This window comes from Eublepharis macularius, chromosome 5, assembly GCF_028583425.1.
Source record: "Eublepharis macularius isolate TG4126 chromosome 5, MPM_Emac_v1.0, whole genome shotgun sequence".
Classification (NCBI taxonomy): Eukaryota; Metazoa; Chordata; class Lepidosauria; order Squamata; family Eublepharidae; genus Eublepharis; species Eublepharis macularius.
Window position 1 is genome coordinate 27,439,881 of NC_072794.1, and position 18,874 is coordinate 27,458,754.

Below are 18,874 nucleotides of genomic sequence, written 5' to 3' on the forward strand. Positions count from 1 at the left end.
AAGAGCAAAACAGTCCAATAGAATATCTTCCTGAAGTGCCAAATATTCCCGCTAAATTTATGAGATCATGGCAACTTGTGTCCATTGCAAAAACAAACAAAAAATTTGCCTTAAGTTGCCATTTAAACATGTGGTGGTGGTCCTACCTGCTGGGTCTGCTGCAGCTGGATTGCCTGAACTTTGGGAATTGGACTCTCCCGGGAAGAGGATGACGGCTGTTGCGATCGATTCCCTGCAGGCTCTGCAGCCGATGCCACAGACATGCTTCCTGTGCTTCTTTCGGATGTGCTGTGGGGAACAGCCTTTGCCCTGGCGCCCAGCCCTGCTGGCACCTGCCCGGTACTGCTCTGCCGTGGTAAAGCCATCAGGATGCGTTTTTTTGCCACAGCACCCTGCCAGGAAAGATCTTCACTTCTAACACTACGCCTGGTGATGTCTTCTGTGCTGCCGTTGCCAGGGCTACTCGTTTTTAGCTCATCGCTGTGTTGGCTTTGTGAGCTGATCGCGCTGATGCTCTCCAGGCTAGAATCCACTGACACATTGGACTTTGGATGGCCTGGAATGGGGGTCGACATTTGCTGGGGAGGAGTGAGGCTGGGTGGCATTGGCTGGGCGGGTGCAGGAAGGGGCATGGAAAGATTACTAAATTGATGCATAGGGTTTTGGAATGATAGGGGTTTGTTGCGTCTTGGAGGCTTCACAGGCCTTCCACTTTGGGGGTCGTTCTGTGGCATGCCATAGAAGACTTTAATGCCGACCACCTCCCCGACTGATAGGTGACTCCCTGTTGCGCTGAGAGTGCTGTCATTCATCGTGCATGCAGGAAAGCCTAATGGGGCATTGGGATCCTGTAGATTCATCAAAGACACGCTCCTCGCATTTGGTACTTGGCAAGGGTCATCTCCTTGCTCTGATGATCCAGCGCTCCTTGATGTTTTATGCTGGATCCTCAGCAGCTGGCCCTCGGCTGGTGGCATCAGTTTGCTCTCACTGAAGAATGGAAAGGGGAAAAGGTATTAATTTTTAAATGCTGGGGGGAGTTTGAAACTCTGCCCCTATAATATCACAGTTAATCATCTTCATTGGTTCAAAGATGAAGTCAAATGAACTGTATCACTTAAATTCCTTTGCTTTGATCCAATCAGTGCAAAAAAGTTAGCAAGTTTCATTGATTTCCAGGAGGTAGGAGGGGAGAGTGAGCCAAATTACTTACAAGGTGTGTTTTCCAAGAAAACAATGGGAGTGATAAATGGATTTGGGCTGGATTTTGCCACCACAGGGTCTGATGCCTAGTGCTACCTAGCTAACAGCTTAGCTGCAAAAAGACCAGTAAAGGTCAAACTATTTTCACCAAGCTTTCCTTTCTCAAACATTTCCTCCTCCGAGCTACAGACTAAAGTGCATTTTCCAATTTTATTTTCACAGAATTAAATTGAAGACTGATTCAGATTCCATAAACTATGCACAAGCCCTGCCTTCCTGAATCCTGAGAAACTGTGGAATGCCCCTTATTCATTCCCACAGAAAGGGAAGTAATGTAAGATGAGAGCTTACTACAGTTAATTAGTCCAAGTCTAAGATTTCAATAGCTTTAGGCTGGAGTAACTCTGCATAAGATAGCACTTGAAGTTCTATTACTAAGAGGCAGGCCTGTAAGCCATGAAGTCCTTTGTTCAAATTCCGCCCCCGCCCCCACCTGCAGTACAGTAGTACTAAACTACTACTGTGTATGTGTTATGTGCTGTCAAGTCACTTCCAACCTATGGTGACCTTATGAAGGAAAGATCTCCAAAATGTCCTAACATTAACAGACTTGTTCAGATTCTGCAAATTGGAGGACGTGGCTTCTTTTATTGAGTCCAGTCATCACATTTTAGGTCTTCCTCTTTTCCTACTGCCTTTAGTAATATTGATACTACTTAAACAGCCTCCCTCTTATAGGGCTGTTGTAAGAATCACAGAAATAATGCGTGCAGAGCCCTGTGAGTCCTCTTGTGCACTGTATGGATGCCCTAGAAATAGCCCTCCCCACTCTCCTACTCTGCCCTAATGGAGAATTCGCTTTGCCCAGTGGCAGCCATTGTGCAGTGTCCAACGTTTAACCTTCCTAGATTTTCACTTCCTGTGACCTAGATCCTGTGCATAATTGCTGAGAAGTTAAGTCCCATTGAGTACAATGGGTTTACTCTGAATTAAACTTGAATGCAGTAACAAAAGCAATTTCCTACTGGCCGACACTCCCCCCACCCTTCGCACACCCCATCCTCTCTGGCCTCTAATCAGATAAGGGTCTCAGATCTCCTGCTGTCTTCCCCAGAAACATTTGTGCTTTGCAGAACTGTGAAAAACAGGGAAGAAGGTGATTGCTGAGCAGGCAAAAGGAGAGGACTACAAAGGCTTTTGTCTTAGTCCCTAACCTGCTCAGTGACATTCTCTTGGAAGGGTGCTCATTCTCATTTTACACTGTGATTCTTTGCAAACACAAACAGTCCTGCTCAGTCTAAGTGAAGGGTAGAGCTGCTTTTCCACTCCTGGGAAAGAGGATGATGGAGCCCTTGTCTACACACTGGGGCAGGGGGACCCCCCCCATCACTGAAAAGCCCCTTCCTCTCTTCTGGTAAAAGACTTAATGGGAATCCACTGGGCAGAGACACAGCCTCGCTCATTCTCCTGGCTGCTCTTTTCTGCATCATCCCCATTGCTTTACAATACAGGTTTCTGCTCTGCTGGAACTGGTGCCCACACTACCAAAAACTTCCTTGGGAGTGGGAGATGTAGGGAGCATGCTGGTGTGGAATAAGGGTGTGCAATTATGTATATATGTATGTATGTATGTATGTATGTATGTCATTTATAGTCCACCTTTCTCACTGAGACTCAAGGCAGATTACACAGTATGAGATTAGTACGATCAGTATCAAGTACATTTCTATACAGTATCAAGGACATTTCCATAAACAATGCCATAGGGTAAACAGATACAAGTTTAAAAGACAGTATTAGCAAGAATTGAAACTAGCTTAAAAGCAGGATTTATGCTGATTTGGTTTAATCTTCTTAAGATGGATCACATGCCTGAACCCCAGATTGGATCTGGACACCCAGACTTGCTGGTCTAGATTGTCCAGCTGTATGTAGCCACTGCAGGCAGCTGCCACAGTGGTGAAAGGACAGTGGAAGGGAGCCAAGCTCCGCACCACTGCAGGAAAGTGGCATAAGGCTGGTGGGGGAGGAGGCAGCAGACAGAGTGGATTCCGTCCTATTCTGGTTCTCCCTCCACCAAGCTCCAAAGGAACTCCTTCAAACCGCCACCACCACCGGCCGCTTTTTAAACTTATCCCCCCTTGCTTCAGTAAAGTAATTCTCAGTGGTTTGACAATGGGGTTCTCTGGTTCTCTGGTTCGACAGGCTGGGGGAAGCTTGTGCAGGGGCCCATAGAACTGGGCCTCCTGAAATTAGGGAGAGCCTTTAGGGGACACTCAGGCATAGGTTCTATGTAAATTTGGTAATTGATTAAAAAATGCCCCCACACCCCCCACAGGGAATAATGGCTGGTTAAATCTGAGATTCTCTAACCTGGATAAGAGAACCTGACCTGGATTTCATGGATTCCAGATTCATTTTTATCCCTGAAATCAAGACCTAGGTTACCCAGGGGTTTTTTTTTTGTGCACCCCTAGTGTGGAAAGAAAGGGGAGGAATAGGAGAGCACAAGTGCCCACCAGCCAGACTTTAGAGCAGCCAAGGAGAAGGTTGCTAGTCTTCTAGAGCTGCAGCTTATTGGGAATTCCCCTGGTAAAGTCAGTGGCTGGTTCACTCCTGCACCTTCATCTCTAAAGCCACTATTTTAAGCAAGCCAAGTTCTCATAGAAGAGGCCAGTCTTCTCTGTTATTATGGACTCTTAACAGCCTTCACTTCTGATGTGCATGGATCTTCCCCCTAGTACCAGTTAGCCACAGCAAGAGCCAGAACTACGTACCCATCTGTGGGGTCCTCGCATATTTTCTGAAGTCCCGAAGACAGGCTCACATTTGGACTTGAACTATGGTCTGTTAACCGCCTCAGTTGATGTTGTATTGGAGTAGGGTTTGACACAGCATTGGCAAGGTCCGAAAGGATCCGTGGGAGAGGACCGAGTTTTTCAACCGTCGCCTGTAGGAAGGAATTTTCACCCTGATTCGACAACAAGCACCGTGCCAGCCACCATTTCAGGTTGTTTTGGGGTTTGATTGTGAACGTTTTTTAAAAAAATAAAATAACGATGAACGTGGGTGGAAGAGTGGAGGTTGTAAGGAAAAGAAGGTGGGGGGCATTTGTGTATGTGGGTGTGGCAGGATCACAATGCATTGTGATGGTGCGGCAGAACCATGACGACCGGGCAGATGGAGAAGACGAAACAAGGTGTAGCAGGCATTGAGGAAAGAAAAGGAAACAGAAATTAAAAAGTGACCCCCCAAAATAAAAAGTCTTGCTCAATTAAACAAACAAACTCAGGCCATTCCAATGCAAAACTGTCATGCAAAGAAAACCACATTCAAGGGTGGGATGGTAAGATGAAGTGGGGGGGGGGAGGCAAAAAGACTAACAGCCATTAAACAAAAAAAGAAATTCAGAAAACTACAGAGTCATCTGCCTACAAAGAAATTCTTCCCCCACCCCAACAAAAATAGACTTGTGGTGAGGGAAATGCATGCTGACACACAGGGAGATTGGCATTTGTGGGATTTTGGAAGGAACTGAAAGAAAGCTCAGGAAGTACTCTGTGTGTGTTGCTCTTTTAAAGACTTTGGGTGATTAGTTATCACTTTCACAACTTTAATATTTCCCATATACCAATGTGATAATGAAAAAAAAACCTGCCTGATTCTGATTAGTAATTAATTTGATCATATCCTATTAATTTTCTTCCTGTCTTTCCCTGCTCACCGGACACCAGGCTCTTATTATTTATAAAGTTAGACTAGCCCCTGGCAAAGGCTCTAGGGGCTACCTAGTGGGCTGAGACCTGCACAGCACCCACTGGGCCACTTGCTGCCTCTGCAAACCAAGTAGAGCCATGTTGGGTGGTCAGCTCTTTGGTGTAAAAAACTTTTGCCATGCCCCTTTTAGGTTCAACCCAGGGACTGGCAAGGCTTTCTGTATCCTCTACATTAACTAGCCGAACAGCAAAGCATGGCTAAAACAACATCTACAGATTAGATTCAGTGCATGTGACTGCGTGCGTCAGAGTTTTGAGCTCTGCAGCATCTGTTATTCATTTGCTGTATGTTCATCTTTCAAAGCCATTGTTTCTTGACATTAGGCTCAAGGGAGACAGAAGGAAGACCAAGTACACTGGAAATCCCATTCTCAAAGACCATGTTGTCCCAAGACATTTGAGGGCTTTTTCTTCCACCTTCAATTAGAGTTAATTCTTCATAGAAGAAAGCTTCTTTGCAAAGCTCTGTCACAGTAGGCCTCCGTAGATCAAAGGAGGAACAAGTGACCACAACTAAAACTACTCCTACTGCAGTACCTCCTTCAACCTCAAGTGATTCCACCCTTGTTTCTTTGCTTACGGTGAAGCAACAAAGCAAAGGGTTTTTTTTACTCTTAACGGCCTTCCCTTCAGCCTGTATTCATCACTCCATTGGGAAGGAAGGGCAGGAGCCTGTCAGAGCCTCCTAACTAACTCTCGGTTTAAGTTATAGGCCATTTTGGTTTTAAATGCAGCTCTCTGGCAGTCCGCATTTTCATTCTCAACCAAGATCACTCTTCTGTTTTTAAGAGGCATCATGAAGATCAATCACTGGGGGACTAGGGTATGTCAAGGCATACAGCCAGTCAGCTGTTCTTAAGGGGGCAGTCAACCTTTCTAACAAAAATTTGACAGGAAATAAGTGAGTTTGGGGTGTGTTTGTGTAAAAAAGACTAGAAAATCCACAATCAAATCAAACCAAACGATGCAAAGTTATATTATTACACAGAATTATTTCTATAGTATGCAATCAGGAAATGAAAGTACATTTGCAAACAAAGAATAATAAACACTGTTTCCATCCCCACCCAACTAACTACCCAATGATCAGTTCCTTGAAAGGAAAAACATAAGCAGATTGGTATAATCATGGACAGCAATACAATGCTTAAAAACTTGGAATTTATGTAAATTAGCCTCTGAAAGCAACATAGCCACATTAACATTTTAATAGCATTGTTGCTTGATACAGATGTAACTTTTTCCAGTCTCTTAATTACAGACTGGGGCATTCTTTTGTCCATCCTTCAACTCTCCTGTTCTCCTTTTCCTGATCAGTATTAACAATAGTACTGGGAACAATCTAAGGACACAGTTTCTCCAGATCTATGGTGTTTAGAAGTCCAAAACAGGGACCAAAACTGTTTTAAAGCTTCAGGTATAAGGCTGAAAAGAAAACATTTCAAGTGATTCAACAGCAATTTTGCTGTTTTTTTTTTAAAAGTAGCCATGGCTAAAAGAAGGAAATTCATGTACTTTGCCCAGAGTTCCTTGTTGATCCTGTTGGACACCTCAGGAGAGGAGGCTTTGTTTGACAGTCATGCAGAAAATGAAGGCAGACGTGACAGTCAAATACCTTTTTAAAAAATGTGCTCACTTTAGAAACGTTACGTGAAGCAGTTCGCTGACACTCCCTGCATATTTCGCAGCGAAGTTTCCTGTTAACCAGGAGAATATCACTGATCTAGCCAGCCCTTTCTGCCCTCCAGCCTGAATTACCTTATCTAGTTGGCACACCACTTCCCACAATAGGGAATGCAAGGCGGCAATTTCCCTGCCCAGATCTATGTATCCTTCGAATCCTGGTGTGCTGGAGATGGTGTCCGCATCTGAAATTTCCTCCAGGAAGCGTTTCATGCCTCCCCACTCATGTTCCAGAAATTCATTCATAAATGTGATATATTCCTCTTTGTTGCCAAATCTTGTTTTCGGGAAGGGAAGGGGGGAGAAAAAGAAGAGACACAATTTGAACAGTGGACTTCTGAAGATGGGTATACAGTTTTCAAGGGAAACCAATGGGTTTTACACTTTGACGTATTAAAATACCAAAATTACCATGACTTGCTGGAACATTCCTTATTTGTACCTTAGCCAGAGACAATTCCTTTTAGGGAGACTTCAAGGTTGACAGCAATTACTGGACATTTTGTCTAATTTGTCTGGGTTGGTAAAAAACTGACATGCACTATCATCTCACATCAAACAGGTTTTGCAGGTTTTTAAGAATCAAAAACCTGTTGGATTACAGATAACAGTAGGACAAAAGAAATGACTGAAAGTGGAAGATGTTAGCTCTATCATACCATCTTCAACTTCTCTACGAGCCATTTCACTGATGCACTTGTGTTCTGGTCAATTTGTATTGCTGGCAACTAAGAAAACAGGACAAGAATTTAAAAGCCCAGCTCAAAACCCATTTAATATAAGAATTAATCAACTTTAAAAAGTCAATGATTTTTTTTTAAAAATGTGGTTTATCTGCTAGGATGCACAAAATGTGGCATACAGATATCCCTGGGTATCTTCTGCAGAACCAACCAGAAAAATATACTCCCCTTCCCCCTTTTTGCTCCTCAAAATATTTCCTTGGATCCTTTACAAACTCGCACAGATTATACTCCATTAGAAAGCTGCTTCCTAGACAGAAAAATACTCCATCTTTCAGGAGGCAACATAGGCTTAAAAATAATCAGGGCCTCCACTCTCTGACTCTGGGGGCTACCAGTATCAATGGATGATATATATCAAACCATGGAAGTGACAAGTAGCAGGATAATCCCTGTTCCATTTGGTGCCATTTCGGTTTGTTTTTTCCATTCAGGCATCCTCCTCCAATGCTACAAGGAAGTAACTGGGCTGTCCTCGGAATACAAAAGTAGGGTTTATTTGTCTGTTACTCCCTAGAGACTGCTCTTCATAATTAGCTACAAATTAGGAAGACCTGAGCGTGTGAATTTGGAAGGGAAAGTCAACATGCTGCAGTCATCTCTTTGGGAATTCAACAACACCTCCAAATGCAGCACTTCAACCATCACTCCTATGGGGAACAATAAGGGTCAAAGTAATGGTGTACATACTCAGGACATCACTGGAGTGAGCACTGCATCTGTCTCCTGACCCAGGGAGTGAGGGCAGAGAGGGGCTGAATCCCCTCTGAACTGTGTCTGCGCACGGGTGTGTGTGGGCGGGGGGGGAGGAAGGCGGTTGTAAATTTTCTGCATTATGCAGGGGGTTGGATTAGATGACCCTAGAGGTTCCTTCCAACCCTATGATTCTATGCAACCTACTATCTTGTTCCATAAAACTTAATGGATGCCTGTGAAAATGAAGTCTGCTCTTATCTGTACGGTCCATCCTGGGTCTTATTACCTATTGTGAGGGACGACTGACCCCATAAAAGTATCAGCAGAGCAATGAACTGATGCTGGGAAATTTGCCCTCCTACAACTGGTACAACCCACTGTTGCCATCCCCACGGGCATCTGATGAAGGGAGCTCTGACTCATGAAAGTTTATGTTGGAATAAATTTTGTTAAACTTCTAAAGGGCCACTAGACTCTCAATTTATTCTGCATGCACATACAGAGCCTGAAATATTTTTTGAGGGAGAAGAAGCAAGTGAGCACAGTGTTATCCCTATCTCCCATCATGGCACTCCCGTGTAATGACCCCCCACCACCACCTGGATAATAAGAACATCGATGTCCCTTTAACTATTTTTGTTCGAGCTCTTGTCACCTTACCTTGTAAAGTTTGCCAGGTTTTGGATAACCTTTGCAACTAGTGTGAGAGCCCGAGATGTACTGTCATCAGGGTACTCTTGCATGAGGTTAAAGAGACTTGGAGACATGATGGCTGGGCAGAGGAAACGGAGGAAAAGCGAGGCACTGATTAGGCGCTCACTGATATCCTGCTTCCCCCTGTTGAGGCACTGCTGCTTCCATGAGGCAAACACCTCCTTTAGCTCCCGAGGAAAGACACTGCAAAAAATTAAAACAAACAAAAAATAATGAAAAAACAAGGGCATGAAATATATGGGGAACGATGAATGAGAAAACCCCTGATAAGGAGCCACAACATAAGAAAAACTGCTGCTGGGATTGGTAGGGGTTCATTCAGAAAGAGGAAAGGCGTGTGAGTGCATGAGGAGTGGGGCCAAGCACTGAAATGACCATTTCTGATAAGGAAGAGAGAGAGAGAGAGAGGTTTGGGTTGAAAGGTGCTTGCATTAGCTCTCCCAGAACAACCCTTTACAATTATCAATAGGTAAAGTTTTTGTTTTTACCTTTCTCTCTCTCTCTCACACACCCACAACCACAACCACACACACACACCCCACTAATCTCTGTCTTGGAGATTAGTTGTCCTCCTGGAACTAATCTGGCTGTGCTGATCCATGCTACTGTATCTTGAGGCTGGATTATTGCAATCCAATGGAGAAAGGCATCTAACATAATAGATTAGAGGAATCTGTCCCAAATTATGTAAAGTTACCCATTTCAATTGGCAAAAAATGTCATCAAAACATCAATTTATTGAATTTTTTAAAAAGGGAACCTTAAGTTAATTGACTTTGACAAATAATATAACCAAAGAAACACAGAAGCCTAAAGAGAGGAGCAATGAGAAAACTCAGGGTATGTATCAAGTATCGTTATTTTCCAGTGTGCTAGAAATTGGATGACTTCTAAATCCTGCTATACAGGACAAAAATTAAAGACTATCTTTTGGAATCTCACTCTGTTTGCACCCCTAGTGTAGTGTTGTAACATTTTCCTTTGGGACAACATGCCCATTCATTTATATATGGAAATGAAAATGTTCCCATACTTCCAACTGTCTTAGTAATATCTCAGGTTCTGATTCTTGATCAGACTACAGTGTGATGCAGATATAGAGCCCAGAGGCTGGCTTTCATATCTCTACCTGTTTAGGTTTGTCCGACTCTTGGCAAACCAGTGAATTCTGAACTTACATTTCCTTGTGTAATCGCTTAGATACAGGAAAGCTATTTTTCTTCCTTCGCCCGCTGACAAAATTTTCTAGGAATCAGCCTAGTTTTTAGTTTCACTGTTCACATACATATCAAGGCTGATTCACTTTTCACATATCCAGTTAAAAGTTCGGCTAGGCAGTTCTACCTGACTTCTAAGGCTAGCCCATCTCAATAATTACTCTGATGCCCAGCAGACACAATTCACTAGGATGCGGATTCATTTCAGTGGGGGCTTGTGGAGGAGAAGTTTTGAATGGATTGCGGCAGCAGAACCTAGCACATTGAAGGTATTGGCAGAAGTGTTTCTGGTTTTGTAACTTTCTAAAAAAGGGGAAGGGCAATTTCACTTCCCTCAGATAAACAATCCCAACAATTAACCATTTGAGACATAATTCCACCCAGACACTCACCAATAGGTGTTGATGATTTTGCAGAAGACCAGCTCACAACACATTTTGAGGTTGCACTGGTGATCATACAAATCATTGGGTGAACTTTTGCTAGGATCCACTTCACAATTCTCGTCTGACTCATACAGCGCCTTGATAAATTCACCTTAAGTTGGGCAACAAGACAGAGAGACAAATCAGAAGAAAGCCTTTGGGTATATTGTTGCACAGTATCAGTCTTCCTGGGGCAGATGTGATCATTTCACAGTACCGTACGATGGCACTCACTGATTCTCATACCGGCTTGAAGCACAATCAAAGCAAATCATTGGATGCTTGGCCAAGATCTGCTTGTACAAAGGAGGCGACACCCTTTGCGTATTCTCTTTTGCACATTCTTTTTTAAGAGGGGCTGGTGCTGAGCAACGGTCCTCTTGCCACCACCCTCCCGTGCCATTATGTTGCTCACTGCTGCTTCTAGGAGCTCATCAATAACAGCAAGGAGTTAACTGGGAGTAGTGCAGGATTGCCAGGCCTTCTGTTTCTACTCAGGCCCTGTTGTTGCTCAGCAGAAGAGGGAGAGCAAAACAGAGGGCAAAATCAGTGTTGTGCAGACATGGTAAGGTTGCTTCAGGGTTTGTGCTGGAAGTGATGTTGCAGCATCAGTGTGATGCCCGTTGCTGTGACTCCACCCCACCGCCCCATCTCCCAGGGGTTGCCAACACTGGGCTGGCAACCTTACAGCAGAGCCCAGCGGGGGGGCTTCCTCTGAAGTGCCCATAGGTAGCAGGGATTTCTCAATTGCTCCTTGCAGCCCAAGCATCTTTCTGTTAGCTCCTGCAACTGTGTATGCTTTTCATCTCATTAGTCACTTCAGAAGTAGCGCCCCCCTAAGTAAGGGTTATACCCTTCTAAGCACATTGGCTGTTGACTTTGCACAATTAATCTGGATTGCAGAACAATCTTCTGAGCGTTGTGAGAATCTGAACAAGTTTCTAGACACTGCAAAAATCCCAGTACAATCTGGCCAGTTTCTATGGAACAGAAAAACCAGGGTGCTTGACTGCCCAGAAGCTGAAGGCTAAATGGCATATCACACCACAGATTACTTTCCCATCTCTGCGCCCTACTTCTTGACATTCTGCTTCTCCACCCTAACCCATTCCTCGTTACATTTAAGTCCAAAAGTTTACCTCTGCAGCCTGACAAAATATGTACCAAAAAAAGAGAGCAAATTTGAGGAAAATACCAATTGTGCAGCCAACAGCCTGCAAATGCAGTTCGAACAGAATTCCAAATTCTCTGCTTCTTTGTTTTTCCCAGTGTTCTGCCCAAAGTGGCTTCTAACTTACAGAGTATAAATGACAGAAAGACTTTGTTATCAATGGCAACTAAAACCATTGCTTATATCTGAAACATCTGAGGCGTGGGGGGCAATCAGGAATTCCTCCCCAAGTCCACAGCTTTCTCTTTGGACCCTGTCCCATTTTGTTGAACTGAATCAGTCCATTGTGCATTTCCCAAGGGGTGAAAGCTAACCAGGAATGCCGCTGCCTCCGCCCTTCCCATTTTCCATAAACAGTGGATCCTGAAAATGGAAACCAAGTAGTGCGTCTCCGCTATATCCTGATGCATATTAATTTCTTCTTTCACACTAGGGATTTTATGACAACATGTTTATGATGAGACATGTTGTAGAATCACTCTTTCAAATAAGTTGCGATATAACCTAACCATGGCTTTTGATCTTATCTGGATTATTCTTAATAGTTATCCTTGATCCTTGACAGGTAAAGAGGGTTAGTTTTTGAAACACATGCAAAACATGCATTCTGAGAGTCAAGTGAATTGAACGTTCACTTGCAGGGAACCAACTACTGCTCAATAGAGAACTCTGCGGCTTATATTAGGCAATTAAAGAAACGGGAACATTTTGAGAACATGAAAGTGAGCAACTGGGAGAGTTACTGGAATAACTACTAGAAGAAAGACCCCATTAATGTTTGAAAGAAGCATTCAAGAAAAAACACAGATGATTCAACAGAACAGACAACACAAATTTGGTGGAATTTGATGCATGGCACATCGGCTGTGTTTCCTAAGCTTCAATTGTCTGCATTGTTGACTGGCATTTATGGGCTATTTTTTCAGCAGAAAAGATCGAATGCACGAAGCACCGCCTTGTGCTCCTTAAATGGGCTGTGATTCCATGATGTGTGATGTCTCTGTGCCAGCGAGGTACAAGCACATATAAAAAATTACAAATGATCAGAGCCATGTGACTGGAAGAAGAGCCAGAGTTGTGACATCACCATTGCGAAGAGGAGTTCATGCTGCAAGCATGTATAGAGTTTTAGAGTACTGACTAATAGAACAACATAGAAGCCAGATCAGGTCAGGTGGGAAGTAAAAAAAAAAAAAGACAGGGGAGAGCTTGTGCGTACATTGCATGTGTGATACCCTATACCTTTTCCAAAAGAGAACATATTCTATATGGATAGTGTTATAGCTTCCTGTAGGAACAAAGCTGTAGGTGTGGCTTATAACTCTGGGAAGAGCTAAAAATGACAGGACTCGTGGTGAAGCTTATGGATTTCATTAAGGGATTCCTGCCCTACCACAATCCTGTTATTGGCCTATACTGGTTTAGTAACATCAGAAGTTTTCAGTTTCTGAGGAGAGTAACTACAGTAGGAAGAAGTCTCACTATGGGCTCCACCCACCCAACCTGTGCAGCCATATGACATTATTGAGCAGCAATGGGAGAATGCTGATGTTGTTTCCCCTGACAGTAACATAACGCTGGAAGCAGCTGATAACCAGACCAAAATGCTACGTCAGTGGATAAACTAAATTGGAATTAACACAATGTTTGTGAACCCACTGAGCAGATATGTCCCGGATTTCTGCAAACGTCACACAAAACGAGGAAGGAGAGCCCAGCACTGCCATACCAAGGGCATCTTGCAGATACTTCTGTCCAACCAGCTTGAGGTATTCCTCAACAGATTTGGTGGCAAGTGTATTCTCCCTGAAGATTAGGACATCGTGGTCCCCACAGCGATCGACCTCAGACATCACCAGATCAGTCAAAAAGTCCTGTAGGGGGGAAATTAAATGGGAGGAGAAGGTATTTTAGGTCAAAGACAAATATTGTACTGTGCCAGGCAGTAGGATGGTCAGGATATGCTTCCCTCAGCAACAACAAACTTCAGAAGAGAAAAGGAGCTGCAAAGCTGTGGTCTAAGTTACTGTGCCTGGTACAAAGGAACATGACAAGTCTAGCAAATGAGAAGCCCATTTGTCCCAGATCCTGAGATCTTATTTTTGATACTTTTTAGAGAGCCCAGTAGAGTACCAGGTTATTCTTTCTCCAACATGCTTTTGTTCTCATTTGGTCGTTTTTATTGTGATTATAATTTTTCACTTAAAAACAAAATGATGTTACCCACCACCACCCCCCAAACAAAAAAGTGGCACACTGCCAGGATTTTTCTGGCAACATGCTAGTGTAAATGTTCAACTAATACAATCATAATACTTGCCCTCAGTCACTAAAATGCCTGCTTAGAAAACAAAATGCAGAGTAGCAGCTAGAAAGGACATCTCTTTTTTGGAGTTCTCCTTATTTATTTATTTATTTAACCCCCGCCACCCGCCCCTCTTCTCCTCAGTGGGGATGCAAAGCAACTTGTACCATGATTCCTTTCCCCCCAATTTATTCCTCCAATTTATTTTCATAGCCACCATCCCTGTGACGTAGGTTAGGCTTAGAGAGCATGGCTGGCCCAAGGTCACCCCGTGAACTTCTGCAGCAGAGCAGGGAACTGAACTCTGGTCTCTAGACTGACAACTCTAACACCACAGGCTGGCCCTCTCCCAGCATATCGATGAGCTCACTTCCGGCAGTCCACTCCAGACATTGCAAATGAACAGTAGGGAAAAGGTAGAGTGTCAGTGATTTGGGCTTCGTAAGTCAGCATCAGAACTCTGGCCGTATTCTTCAGGCAGACCAGAGAAATGGTCACATGCCATCTGAAATTATGGAGAAAGCTCCAGTGTACCCTTCCATAGCTTGCACCCTGACTGCCACTAGAATATAGTAATCAGTTCTAAGTATGAGACAAACAATTCTAGCCTGCTGAAAAGGCAAGACAACAGATACAGAAGCTCTCAGGGAAAGGCTTCTAAGCCCTGAGTGACTTGCAATGGCTAGAGCCCACCTATTAAAAGTGCTGCCCTCAGCAAGGCACTTGACATATACAGCTGAAAGAGTTTGGTTCAATGGAACAATAAGAACACTTCCCTGGGATATTTCAGAAAAATATTACACAAACAATGCTAGGTATTAAATAAAAAAATGAGCCAAGTCATTCTAATCCTGCTTGATCAGTAGAATACTCTTATCAAGAGATGCCACATGATTGTTTTACAGGAAAGTGCTTTTCAAACTGTGCCCAAGAGATGCTTCTCAGAAGTGCCTCAAGGACTCTTCAATGAGAAGGTAGGCAATGGTGGATGAGCTTTGTCCACCACTACTGAACTTTCCTTCCAACGTATACCATTGAGGAACACAGGGAGCATTCTAGGGTGTACTCTCAAGTTCATGCAAGACAATGATAAAACCAACAGGCCTCCTAAGTGCTCTGCATACACTGATTTCAGCACCCTGTAGCATCGTACTAGAATCCCCCCGAATATTCAGTGCTTCCTCAATAGACAAGTAAATGCAGAAAAGAATTCGTTCCTTCTTTCTTTGTAATCCACTATTCTCACTGAGATCCAAGGCAGATTACAAAGTGCAAGTGAGATACAATATAATCAACAGCTAGGACATTCACTCAGCAAAGTACAATAATGAACAACAGTTAGGACATTCAGTGAGCAAGATACAATAGTGTATGGTAGCCGAAAATTTGAAAACAAGCACAAAGCCGAAATCTTTCTGAAACAAAGCATACCTAATTAACATGGCTTGTTTAGCAATGTGGAAACTCCCTAATAGGCACATATCTACATCAGCAGACTGTACCCAATAGGCACAGAGTATAGTCCCTAATGATTCCGCACACGTTGGATAATACACTTCCAATACTCTTTATAGATCATTTGGAATGGATTTTTTTGTGTGCGGAACAAATAATCCACCTCAAACAACTGATAAAGTGCATTGAAAGTGCATTATCCAACGTGTGCTGAATTAGCCCGTCCCTACCAAGGCATCTCTCTGAGCTGTTTCTTATAATCCTATAATCTTTGGAGGCAACACGCTTGGAAATCATGGATCTAGAACAAACTAGTTTGCCCTGTCCATCACTTGGTGGTCATCAGCTTTTAAAAAGTATAATAAAGCTATTTTTGTTGAGGAGAGTCAAGTCTTGAGCAGCAACACAAACACAGCTCCTGACTTGGTTGGCCTAGGCTAGCCCAATCTTGTTGTACATTGGAAACCAGGCAGGGTCAGCCCTGGTTAGTACTTGGACAGGAGACCATCAAGGAAGTCTAGAGTTGCTTTACGGAGGCAGGCAATGGAAAACCACCTCTGAATTTCTCTTGCCTCAAAAACCATACAGGGTCATCATAAGTTGGTTGCAATATGACAGCAAAAACCCACAACATGAACTTAGCTAGGGAAGGTTCCATGGATCTGCCCCGTCCTCTTTCTATTGGCAAAACCTGGTGGTTCAGAAACATCTGTGTCTCTCCCACTCTCTCTCCACCGGTCTTTTGAGCTGTTCATTAGACAAGATGTAGGGGTGATGGAATTTAACACGCATTCAGTAAGGCCCACTCAACCATGAAATCTCACTGGATGGCCTTCAGCAAGTCCCTGTTCTCTGGCTAACTCATCTCACAGGGTAATTGTGAGGATACAGTGGGATAACTCCACATACGTTGCCCTTGTCCTCGAATTGCTGTTTACAAATAGTTCAAATAACCAAGATGAACACTATACTGTATTTCTATAATAATGAGATGTTTAAGCTGAGATGTTTTATATCAGTAGATGCCTATTCAAGCAGATGCTTTTGGATATTCTTCTCTCGCTTTTTCTTTTACAAATAATACATTGAATTATTGCTCTTTAAACGTATGTGTTTTGTACGATTCCCGTTCTCTGGCGTCTGTTGACCAGGGTTCTCACTGACAGACACCAACGCGAGCACTTCCTCTATCATCTCTCAACATTATTTGGATGCAGAAGCTGCATCTGTGCTTACCTTGGCTCTGCCGGTACTTTGAAGAATGTGCACTAAAGCACAGGCCATTTCCTCTTTGCACCGAACACTGATCACAGGCTCTAGCACACTGCACAGCAAGGTGTAATTGTTAGTGACAAATTCGGCAAACTCCTTGTATTGCTCCATGGGCAGGATGATGATGGTCTGGTATCGAGATTTGATCCGGATGGAAGGTCCTCCAGACTTGCCTTTATTGGGAGTGGGGGTGCTGATGGGGTACCACTTTTCCATAAACTGACGGCCAGTCACACTGGCCACAGGGATGTTGACTAGACCGACATAGTTATTTTTATCCTTTTTCTTTTTCTTCTCCACATCCTTGTAGATATGGACAGTGATGTTAATTATGGATGGAAGTCCTGAGAATTCAAAGTGCTCGCCCCAGAAGATATTGTCAGCTCTTGCTTTGCTTGTAGTGCGGGCAAATAAAGTATCGTCCAGGCACAATTCACAGAAATATTTCTTTTTGGAAGCCAATTCCCTGGCTTCAATGATCCAAAGGCGCAATATATTCTCAGCTCGACGGCAGTTGTCCTACAGACAATAATTGGTTAGTTTGGTTCAGCAATGCTGGTCAGACAATACAAGGCTTTTTGCAATAGAGAAATTCGTAATGCACAATACCCTTTTATCTTTTATTCTATAATCCTTACTATAACTAATAGTAGTCTTGGCCCCAGTGCAGATCATGAAAAGCAGCACAAAGGGGAAACAAGGAACTCCCATGTATTCAGAAAATTCCTAAACCCTACTGATGACACCATGTTCCAAACAACTACCTCATCCATGTGAGGCTCCATGTAGATGCTGAACATCATGAGACACAAGATGGTACCCAACAGAATTATTTGCATAGGGAGGAATAGTAACTTCCCAGCACCACCTTCAGAAAGTATCCTGAGGTAGGAGTGGAATCATTGCACAACAGTGTCTCCCAATCCCAACCCACCCAATAGTCCTGATGGTCAATTTTCCTGTAGTCCATTGAGATATACAAAAGAATTAAGTGTCACACAGCCTCTATCTAATTCGATTGTCTATTAGGCTGATTAAGGGAGTTTTTATTCCAACTGAAAGCTAGACTGAAATACATCCAGACAGAAGATGGCAAGATATTCCTTAATTACTGATAAAATATGGACATCAGTGCAATAAGCGGGACTAGTGGAATTAGTAGAATATGGGGATTAGTGGAAAGGGCCAGTAATGTAATACCTGACTGACACTGATAAAGCTCTGTAGAATATTATTATGTTTTGAACTCAGAGACCAAATTTCATATACTGTTGGCATCTGCCTGTTGGCCAATGGGGCTCTTTTTTACACTAAAAGTTCAAGAGTAATTTACACAGGCTCTTTTTCCAATAAGACAATGATAGGTCTGCTAGAGAACAGGATCATTAGCATGTGTTTTAAAAGGATAATCTATTACACTTTTGTATAAAGCTGAAGAGAGCATCATTTGGTGTTACTGAGCAATTTTCCTCCTGGGGTAGCTATATTGATGCCATCAACCTAATTAAATGTGTGGGCTTGTTCGGGGAAGAGTCTGATATATCACTTGGCCAAGAATGTAATTATTCAGGGTGTGTTTTACCACTCGATGTTTTCCTGGAACTTCTCCTTATATAGTACCTTGTTAGGCTGAACTGCCCTCCGTAGGTTTTCCATCCACTGGTCTCTTTCAGCAGCAGATGTGCAACTGAAGCATTTACTGCCACTAGAGTAAGTGACCTAGGACATGTTAAGAGAAAGTCAAGAAATGGCAAGCTTGCATAAGAAAAGAATGAACAGAGTACGTTGAACATCTTACAAAAGGAGCCTAGATTACTTGGCAATATTAAAATAAGGCAAATTAAACATAGAAGTATACCCTTAAGTTCACCGATGTTAATGGACTTAAAAAGGTGCAACAGTGCCTAGGATGGCAGTGTAGTTGTCTTTTCTTTGGTGCATCAGTTTTTTAAAGGAATTCTCTCTCTTTTACAAAGAGTAGGAGAACAGATGAAGACTATGGATGAGCAGATTCACTCAGTTCCATGACATTAGTATAGCTTGAGCTCTGGTATGGCTTTTTTCTAGCAAGAAAGGAAAATTTCAGGAAGTTGACCAGGGATTTCGCACAAAGAAAAAAAATCCTTATCATTTACAAATACATTAAAATAGTGAAATTGAAAAGGAAAAAATATTTTTATTGCATAGGTACTTTTGCAGTAGAACAACAACGTA

The 18,874-nt window shown here is 43.0% G+C and overlaps 1 protein-coding gene across 6 annotated transcripts in view; it reads right to left on the reverse strand.

Annotated features, from left to right (window-relative positions):
- RASAL2 (RAS protein activator like 2) overlaps nucleotides 1-18,874 on the reverse strand; it is a 271,541-nt gene that overhangs the window by 17,985 nt on the left and 234,682 nt on the right. For 4 of the 6 annotated variants that reach the window (XM_054980119.1, XM_054980118.1, XM_054980116.1 and 1 more), the window contains 8 exons: nucleotides 18,281-18,379; nucleotides 16,625-17,179; nucleotides 13,358-13,502; nucleotides 10,425-10,569; nucleotides 8,762-8,998; nucleotides 6,738-6,939; nucleotides 3,981-4,174; nucleotides 147-990 (listed from right to left, as the gene is read on the reverse strand). In XM_054980119.1, coding sequence (XP_054836094.1) covers nucleotides 147-990; nucleotides 3,981-4,174; nucleotides 6,738-6,939; nucleotides 8,762-8,998; nucleotides 10,425-10,569; nucleotides 13,358-13,502; nucleotides 16,625-17,179; nucleotides 18,281-18,379 — 2,421 coding nt within the window. The remainder of the gene's footprint in view (nucleotides 1-146; nucleotides 991-3,980; nucleotides 4,175-6,737; nucleotides 6,940-8,761; nucleotides 8,999-10,424; nucleotides 10,570-13,357; nucleotides 13,503-16,624; nucleotides 17,180-18,280; nucleotides 18,380-18,874) is intronic. The other 2 variants (XM_054980121.1, XM_054980117.1) reach the window with 1 other exon arrangement.